The 9624-nt window shown below is 39.2% G+C and overlaps 1 protein-coding gene across 1 annotated transcript in view; it reads left to right on the top strand.

The window, feature by feature from the left end:
• PHLDB2 (pleckstrin homology like domain family B member 2) overlaps nucleotides 1–9401 on the top strand; it is a 50643-nt gene extending 41242 nt beyond the window's left edge. Inside the window, exons 14-18 of the mRNA XM_066340613.1 lie at nucleotides 1565–1655; nucleotides 2071–2217; nucleotides 4520–4739; nucleotides 6724–6809; nucleotides 7476–9401. Coding sequence (XP_066196710.1) covers nucleotides 1565–1655; nucleotides 2071–2217; nucleotides 4520–4739; nucleotides 6724–6809; nucleotides 7476–7616 — 685 coding nt within the window. The 3' untranslated portion in view covers nucleotides 7617–9401. The remainder of the gene's footprint in view (nucleotides 1–1564; nucleotides 1656–2070; nucleotides 2218–4519; nucleotides 4740–6723; nucleotides 6810–7475) is intronic.
• Nucleotides 9402–9624: the final 223 nt, after the last annotated feature.

Here is a 9624-nt window from a genome sequence, read left to right on the forward strand (position 1 = left end):
CCCTCTTCCTTCTCATCCTGCAGTGGTCATTGTGAAAAAAGAGAATAGCTGTCGACACTGTGACACTGAGTGCTGCTGCTTGGTTAAGAAAATAAGGTCATTAGACAGGCATCACATCTGTCTAGCTCCTCATAATCAGGTTTTAAAACCTCACAAGTTTATTCAAAGATGGAAAATAGAAATGTGAAGAGTTAAGTCATAATGCTGAAGTCTACAGAGCAATCTTCCTTACCTGATCACTGCAGGGAAGGAGTTCCCTCTGATAGGAAACTTTTCTAGGGTATGTGCCAGTGAAATGTACACTTCTGCAAGGCCAGCATGTTAACCAATTAGATGCTTAAGCTGGAACACTCAGGCTCCCTCCAAAAGTCTTTTTGCCCTTTCCTCTCCCTATTCTGGGTCAGTAAAAAGGAAGAGATGACACTGAAAGGTTTGCTTTTCTCATCTTCAGAGGCTCTCAGCTCAGGCACCATTTCTGGTGATGAAAGGAATTTCCATGATCTGTGTTAAAAGTCCAGATGAGTCTCAAAATTGTGTGCAAACAATTTTCTCCTGACAATCCCTTTTTTATTTCTGACATGGCCATGCTTTCATTCCTGCTCACAGTCCTGCCCCAGCACTTTCTCAAGCATAAACAGAGGCTGATACTGAAGTACAGCTTTCTTAGAGCACTTTGAATACTTGTGAACACAAGGACAGTTCTTTTGACTGGCCATGCAGTGTTTTACTTAGCATCCATTTGGTTTTGAGGATTTCTCTTTTAAATGGATAGTCAGCAAGTTTCTGATAGCTGGAGACAGGCTGGGAACTAATTCTGTGCACTGATCTAAGGTGCCAGTGATATGAAACCTTCCTCTCTCTGACTTCCTGCTCTGAGCCTTTGGAAGGAGGACAGTGTGTGTCTGAGTTTACCATCTTTTAACTGCATTCTCCAGCCCAGGACTGGGAAGCCCCAGCAGCTGTTAAATTTCACTGTTTGCTCTTCTGCTTCCCTCTGACTCTTGCAGCCAATGCCAGAGGAAAACAAAAAAAAAGCAACACAAAGAAACAAACAGCCCAAATCAATACAAAAACCAGAAAAGGACCCTCTACAAGAGATTGTTCTGTTTCTCACAAGGCAAACTTTGGTGAAAGGAGAAAAGAGTGTGATTTTGTTGATAAAATCTGGAAGACAGGCACTTAATTTTTCCTTGACAAAATTTCGCTTAAGCAAAATTAATTCAGATTGTTTTAGATGGTGTTTGAGAATAGTTTCTAGCCATATCAGACTTAATTTATGGTGCTTTGTTCTGACCAGTTTAAAATGTTTTAAGTTATATTTTGCCAGTTTTAAGGCGAGAGAAGCACTTTTTTTGTAGAAATGCATAAAATTTGTGGGTGCTCAAAGTACAGAAGAGCTGCTGTAGTCATTCATCAGCTCACCAAACATACCCCTTTTTTTTGGTTACTGCACTGAATTGGATGTGAACACTGTCAACTCCGTTCTTAAATTATGTTGGACTGCAAAATATTTCTTTAAATACCAACTGTTATTTTAAATAAGAAATAATGGAGTGTTTTGCAGTGCTAGCACTTCAAACATTGCAAGGATAGAGGAGATGGAGAGACTTCTCAAACAAGCACATGCTGAAAAGACTCGGCTGCTGGAGACCAGGGTAAGTGTAACTTTGAGTAACTAATGGTAGGTGTAAGTTTGGAAAATATTCACCTAATGCCACATAGAAACTTGCCCAGCTTATACCTAATTGACATTTAAAAATACCTCTTCCCCTTGGCTTCACCTCACACTACAGCCTTGGGCCCACGTGCAATATCTGCTGTCTCAAAGGCAAGTTGTTGGTAAAATCCCCAGAAACTTGCTTGGCATTGGTTTGTCACCTTCTGCAGGAGCTGCTTGAGAAGAACCTTCATTTCTATTTGCAATTCTTACTCCAAATTTCAGTCCAGTGTGCTGGATATAGATTTCTGCCTACTTAAGGGACACAAAAGTCTTTAGCCCTAGCTTAGAAATGACATTGCCAGCTATAGTTCTGCATGTAATTGCAGTTGTGTGTGTGCTGTGGTATTCAGGAACGGGAGATGGAAGCCAAGAAACGAGCTCTGGAGGAAGAAAAACGCCGCAGAGAGCAACTGGAGAAAAGACTGGAGGAAGAAACGAGCCAGAGGCAAAAGTTAATAGAAAAAGAAGTCAAAATACGTGAGAAACAAAGAGCACAGGTCAGATATGGGGATGGGAAATGGGTTTGAACTGCAAGACTTCCCCTTCATGTACAAAAACTACAAATACATGTATTTCTGCCAGTGGCAAACAGAGCTGCTTTCTGCTGAACAGATGGATTCAGTATTTCTCAGGTGCAATTGTTGTGCTTGGGCTCTTGGAGCCAAGTATTCACTTAGAGTTAGATAACAGCATAGGTATATCTATTTAGCATTTTATATAGAAAGTAGCAATATTAATCCTATAAAGTTTGTTACTGAATTTAGGCAGAGCAGATTTTTTTGGGCAAAACAACAGAGGTTTGTGTATTAGTTTTATAAACCATTGGTGTTTTGCTTTTTCTTTTAATACATAAAATATGTGTATTATTACTTCCAAACATTTGCCAGAAAAGAAAAAGACAAAAAAGGAAGTTTTTTCAGCTTCACATCTACAATAGAGAGTAAATATTATTTTTTTCTAAAGTTAATGAGACTGTACAACATGAGAAATGCTACTTAATTTAAAAAGTGTTAGCTCCTACATATTTTTGCTTCTTCTTTGGGTTTAGAGGTACCTTGTGTTTTCTTTAGGCTTGGGGTCTTACTTATTTGTTTACTCCTCCAAAACCAATAATATCAAATAGACTAGGCAGTCATTGCTAAGATACCAGAGCAAGACAATGTCTCCATCTTAACAGATGTATTTGAGTGCAGAAGATTCCATATCATATTGGAATATCTTTCTGGTTTTATCACAGATAAAACCTTTGCTGATGTTTTTAACCAGCTGTTTCCAGTTAAATATATTCATTTGTTTTTATATAAAATGTAATTAGGAATGTTAAGTTTTACTTGCTTGTCTCCTCATTTTCTCAGAAATGTTGTTGATAACTCACATCTGGCATAAACAACAATGCAGTGCTGATATCTTTACCCCAAATTAGAGCATGCCTGTGTTGTTATAGAATGTTACTGCTAATTGTCAGACTTGGCAGGGAGAAGACTGAATTGGCAGGAAGACAAAAAGATATCTGTCAAAAATGACTGATTTTTTTTTTCTTTTTTATTTCCTATGTACATTGAGACCAATTTTTTTTCTCCCAGCACGTTTGACCCTTAGAAATGTAAACGAGAGGAAGGAGCTCCACCTTTGCCTTTGCCAGATCTGGTGCCAGCTGGTGTCATACAGGAGTGCATAATTGTAGAAGGGTGCTGAGAGTTCTTGTGAGCAGCACAGCTCCTGTTGCACCAAGAGGCTCTTAAGAGTGCAAAAAGGGAAAGTCCCTTTGGTTTGAGAGTGGCAGTGGGATTTACCAGGCTGACTTGAGGAATGGAGCAGGGGCACATCAGTTCCTCCAGGTCCCTAGAGTCCAGAGGGAGAGAGACAGGGAGATGCTCCTTTCACAGATCCTTGAAAGCCTCTGAAATCAGCTTCTGTTCCAAAGTGGCCTCTCCCTGCCTCAGCTGCAGCAGGAGCCTTCTCTGGGAGACCTGTTTTGTGTGTTTCTGTGGGTGGTGACTGTGCACAGCCCCTCAGGCACAGAAAACAAGAATATTCCCTCCATTGGGAGAGGTTCCAATGACTGTCTCCTTGCTCTCCCAGCTGACACTGTCCAGGCTTGGGGCAGAGGCCTGAACTGCAGTCAGGAATGAGGCACTGCCTCCTGCACTGCTCTGGTCTCTCTTGAAGAGGGATGCACTCCAGCTCTCTGTGCCACACTGTGAACTAGTTATCAAAGTTAATTTGTTCAGCAGAAAAAAAGTCTGTCTTGGTCACCACAATCCCTGTGAAACTAACTGGCAATTATGTTTCATTCCCATTATTAATGTTTCCTGCAATAGTGTGTTCTTATTATTTATAGATTATATTCTGCATGAAAATACCTATAGCAGTAGCATTAAAATTAAAGACTGGCACATGTGTGCAGTGAGCATTTGATCCAGAGGAATAAAGGGTTTGCTTAACATCCGACACATGAAGTTCTTGGACTTCATCTAAGGCAGCAATACACCCTTATATTTAACTGATGCCTTCATTCTAAGACAACTTTCCTGTGCTGTGGGCTCTGTTTTACCAGATAATCAGCTGTTCATCTCAAGAAACTTCTTACATTCTCTCTGGCTTCTACAACATGTAAAGTTAGACATTTCAAGAATTTTTCTTTTCAAGAAAATCAGAGCTGCAGTGAAAGCTCTTTGATTTTCCTGACATTTATTCTTAGACCCTTTGAGCAGCTCTCAGTTACGTCCTTGCAGCAGGAAGGGCAGGAGATGATAAGGCCTCTCTTGAAGATAACAGATTATCTTTCCTGCCCTGTAGGCCCGTCCCTTGACTCGCTATTTGCCCGTTAGAAAGGAAGACTTCGACCTGCGAGGTCACATCGAGACAGCTGGGCACAACATCGAGACCTGCTACCACATTTCTCTCACTGAGAAGACCTGCCGAGGCTTCCTCATCAAAATGGGAGGGAAAATCAAAACCTGGAAAAAACGGTGGTTTGTTTTTGACAGAAACAAGAGAACTTTCACTTATTATGCGGGTAGGTGGCAGGACTGCTGCTAGGGTCACATCTGTTTTCTGTCTGCTTATCAAACTCAGCTGAGTGATGAACAAGTAGAGAGTCCAAATAAAACACAGATTTCTTCCCTACAGGGTTCAATCCTCATGCAAGGTAAGGCAGAATTAGCATATGAAACAAAACAAAGGAGGAGATGCAGGTGGGCAAGAGAAAAAAATGGAAGATGATCAGGTTACAAGGACACAGATGAATGGCTCCACATACTTTATTTTTAAGTATTATATACTTGTCCCAATGACTGAATGATATCTTGTACCCTTCATACAAGAATATAATTTATTATACTGACCATAAAAACTGAAGTGAATGTTTCTGCAGAACATGTGAAGAGAAGGTTTTCAGGAAATCAAACATATAGGGGCAGATTTTTGGGTTTGCCTTATTTTGAAAGCATAAGGAATTTCAGATGAAGAACACACAATACTCCAAAGGTGTTTGTGTACACAAAGTGATGCTACACAACATCTGGAGCCATTTTAAGCTTTACATTACTTTTATCTTGGGGTAAACCCAGAAATGGGGAATTTAAGAACATGCTTATTTCTCCAAAAGCTGTGCAAATATACCTGTGGTTTGACTTGGAAGTTTCAGTTCTGAGGAAGTCACAAAAAAAACATTAAGCTCTGAATATTTATTGTTCAGAGAGGCCAGAAAGAGGCATGTGCAGGATGGTCATTGCTAAGACACAGAAGAAAACACTGAGTACAAAAACCACCCAAACAGTTTCATTTACTTCACTGACATAACTGCTTTCCAGCAACTCATCAGGAACTTGAATTGATTCATTCCTTACATACCCACTGAATATTTCTTACTGGTTTGCAGCAGAACAATGAAGAATGTGACAAACATTTTTTGTTTAGTTCTTAACATCTGTTTTTTTGGTTAGGAAGGCCTGTGACACACAGCAGCATTCCCATCTGGTACTGATCTTTGTCTGTTTTTTAGTACTTATGCAAACATTTAATGGTTTCACTTCTGAGTGCAGTACAGTTGCCATAATGTAATCTCAATTACCAAAGAAAACTTTTGCTAATGTCTCAAGGACTCCAGCCAACAAGTGTAGTGTGATGAGGAATCTGTACCAGCTGCACTAAAATGCTGCTGCTTGTATGACTGAGGATCAGTCTAGATCTTTAAATACGTAGTAGAGTTCCAAAATAAATACTGGTGCTGTAAATGCGGAGTAATTGAACTCTACGTGAATGTGCTGAGGTAATGCTTTAGTTCTGCAGTGCACTGAACCATGAACTTAAGATGATACTATGACTTGGGGGCAGAAAGCATTGTATTCCCCCAATACAGAAGTGCTGGGAAGTTTGCCTTTCAGTATGCACCATGCAGTTGGGATGCTTCTTAACAATTCCTCTCTCCACTGCAGGAGAATGGAGGGTGGATGCTCAATGTTCCTGCTCTTTTTTTCTTGTGAAAAATTATAGTGGTGACTCTTTAAGTTCACACATGAGAAGCATTTTTTTTTAAAAAAGTGCATGCACAAACTGTGTTGTAATATAAAGGTTTTGCTGTCAGATTGTGTTGGACATTTGGTCATCATTAGAGTCTTCCCTTGACAAACTGTCTGAGGTGTGGCTGGTTTTCATGGAATTGGAAGAGTGGATATATCTGAGAGATAATCTGTCCTTCTGTGGGCTGATACCCTCCATAACATTTAGACACTTCAGTGAAGGGAGAGACTTGAAAGTATATGAGGAAGTTACAAAAGCTTTTTTCCTTGGAAGCTAGGTGAAAAAGAAGACAAAGTCAAACATGCATCTCTCAACAAAACCAACGAATTAGTAAGAAAGGTTGAAGGTTTTTGTGGGATTTCAGAAGCAGAACTGTTAAGTCAGTTACTTGTCAGCTGAACATAGATGGAAATGCAAATTAAGCTTTTGGCTTCTTACTTCATTTCAGTTCTGAAGTCATTCTGTCTTTTCTCTTTTAGACAAACATGAAACAAAATTAAAAGGTGTAATATATTTTCAAGCTATTGAAGAAGTCTATTATGATCATCTAAAGAATGCATATAAGGTAAACTTTGTTACTGCTGTTTTAGCCACGTATCACATAGAGCACCCAAAGTATAGTAGCTGCTGTAAAATCAAAGGGAGAACTAACATTATTGGGGGAAAAAAAAAAGAAACAAATACTAACAAATACCCCTGGAGTGGAGGAAAAGGAAGAGGAAGCTAATGAGTGATTAGCACTGTTTTGGGGGGTTTTACACTAATAGAAGCAGAGGTATCTACCTGCAGAGGGGGATTTGCTGCAAGGAGTTCTGAGTTCAGTGCAACTCCACTGAAATGAGTGGCTTGGACAGGTCAAAGCTGGCTGCATGTCTCTGTCCCAGGGAGAGAGCTAACTGCAGGCAGCTCATGGCACTCCTGCCTCTCACCTGTAGTTTAAATGAGCTGTGACCAGTTTGTGAAAGTCACTGGGCAGAGTGAGTTATTTGGGCATGAAGCAACAGCTTGGGTCCCTGTAGTACTGTACAATAGTCTGCTGGGGAAATGGTGTAAAAGGTGTTTATGGTGGCTTCAAACACCTAAAACGCATCTCTGCTGCAATATAAGATGCAGTGTTACAGCGTTTTATCTTTCTTCCTGACTCTATTCATAAATACCCCTGTAAGCAATTCCACCCGTTACCAATAAATGGCTTTGATTTCTCTTTTGACACCTTTGTGTTTTACTCTAGAGCCCCAACCCGTTGCTGACGTTCAGTGTGAAGACCCATGACCGTATCTACTACATGGTTGCTCCTTCCCCAGAAGCCATGAGGATATGGATGGATGTCATTGTCACGGGCGCAGAAGGCTACACCCACTTCATGCTGTAATAAAAAGGGGAGCAACAGGGCATCCTGCAATAATGTAACCCATGAAATTAGCCATAGCCAGTGACAGCCGAAAAGCCAGTGAATTCCCTGAGATGTCCTCCTAATGATGTGCAAACCTCAGATTGAGAGGGGCTTACAAACGCATTGACAAGGGAGGGGTTGTTGTTACCTGTTGTAGCTGAGCTTTAGAGGAATGAACGAGCTAAAGCTGTGGGGAGAGTCACAGCAGCTCCAAAATGGATAATCAGGCAATTTGAATTACAGCATCTGGACTGAATGAGAAGTTCCCACTAATTCTCTTATACAGAGGATGTCTCCATAAATTTACACTGAACAGTTTACAAGTGTGTGTGTTTTCATTAGTATGCAAAAATTTTAGTAGTGAAACAAAAAGGTGTAATAAGCATATATTTTAATATGCAACATTCGACATTTATAGACGATTAGGTGACTTCTTAAAAACTTTTAGTCAAGTATTTTATAAAAATACAAATAAAAAAAGCAGCCCTAAGGTACAGGTCTTGCCTTAGTAAAGTGTTACAACAGAGCCAAAGAGTTACATGATTCCCTTACTTTTCATATTGTTACTTGTACCTAACTTTCTGTAAGGGGACAGTGCCAAAACTCTTAATGACTTTTAATGTAATTAAACTGTTATATTCTGTGTGTTCAAACACTTTGTGCCATCAACTGTATGTTTAAAGTTCCCATCTATGGAGCTCAAAAAAAAAAGAAAAAAATGATAGCTTTATAAAGATGCATTTTTTTCCACAAGGATGAGAAATGGAAACACATGTAATAGCTTCCTCATAAAGAGGGATTTTTTAATTTTTCCCTGTTGAACAGAAGACACTGATTGTGGCCCCAACAGCAATTTTCTTTAATGTGGTAAGGTCCCAGTGTGGTTCTAGTCTTGCTCTGTGCTAAGTGAACACTCTATTGAAATCTCTAACATCGCCTGCCTTGAAGCCAACACCAAAATCTCTACCTACCTGAATTCTTTGGAGCCAAGCTTTCAGTTCCAGAGAGCTGTTTTGTTTTTTAATGTACATCTGCAGAAAATAACGCTGTCAAATAGAAATGAGAGAGGTGAGTTCTGTGAGTTTACACGAAGCAGTGTATGAATAAAAACCCCTGAAAGTTTGAAGTAGTAGGGACTGAGATTCCTAAAACGGCAAAAAATACTGAGGGTGCAGCAGTCTCCCATTTTAAAATCACCTCCAAGTCCTTGAGTAATATTGCAAAAATATAAACTATTTAATGGAAATGAACTTCAGAAAAGTGTTGTGACTTTAAAGAGGTTGTATTTCAGTCATTGAAACGTACACACTCCGTGGTTTGTGTACTAGAAGAAAGCACATTAGCCTTTTGTTCCCTTGATGAAAAGTTAATGGCTTTTGATTAAACAAATAAACTGAAAAGAGAATAGAAGTATCCTGGCAGAGTATTTTTGTTACACTTTTTAAACCCTGTAAGTGTAATGAACAGGTTCATGGTATACACAGGTGATGGTGTTGTTCTAGCATGACAAACAGCAGTTTCTACTTGAATCATAAAAGGAGAGACTGTTGTTGCAAGATAATTGTCATCATCTGTGCAGATCACAGCCTGTAATCTATAATTTAAAACACTATCAAATAAATTGCCTTTGTTTATACAGTTATTATTTTTCCCTGATGTATCTTGATTTTACTCCTAAGTATAGTTATAAAGGTTTTCTAATAATGATTTTTGTATCCTGCATGATGCAATGAAGGCATTTCAATAAACATTTTTAAAAATACACTTGTTTCAAATATTTTCTTGCTACATTATCCTGAGACGTTTCTGCTTGTCTTTTAAACAGTTACATACAGTCGTGCAAACAATACTGTGTTTCTTGGTAATGCTTAATTGAACTATTCAATGTTTTTTCCCATAAAACAGCTGTGGAAAATAATCTTTTGGAGGGCAGTGAAATTAGGAGTGTAGTCTGTTTTCTGCATGTACATAATATAATAACCTTTTT

This window comes from Sylvia atricapilla, chromosome 2 (assembly GCF_009819655.1).
Source record: "Sylvia atricapilla isolate bSylAtr1 chromosome 2, bSylAtr1.pri, whole genome shotgun sequence".
Classification (NCBI taxonomy): Eukaryota; Metazoa; Chordata; class Aves; order Passeriformes; family Sylviidae; genus Sylvia; species Sylvia atricapilla.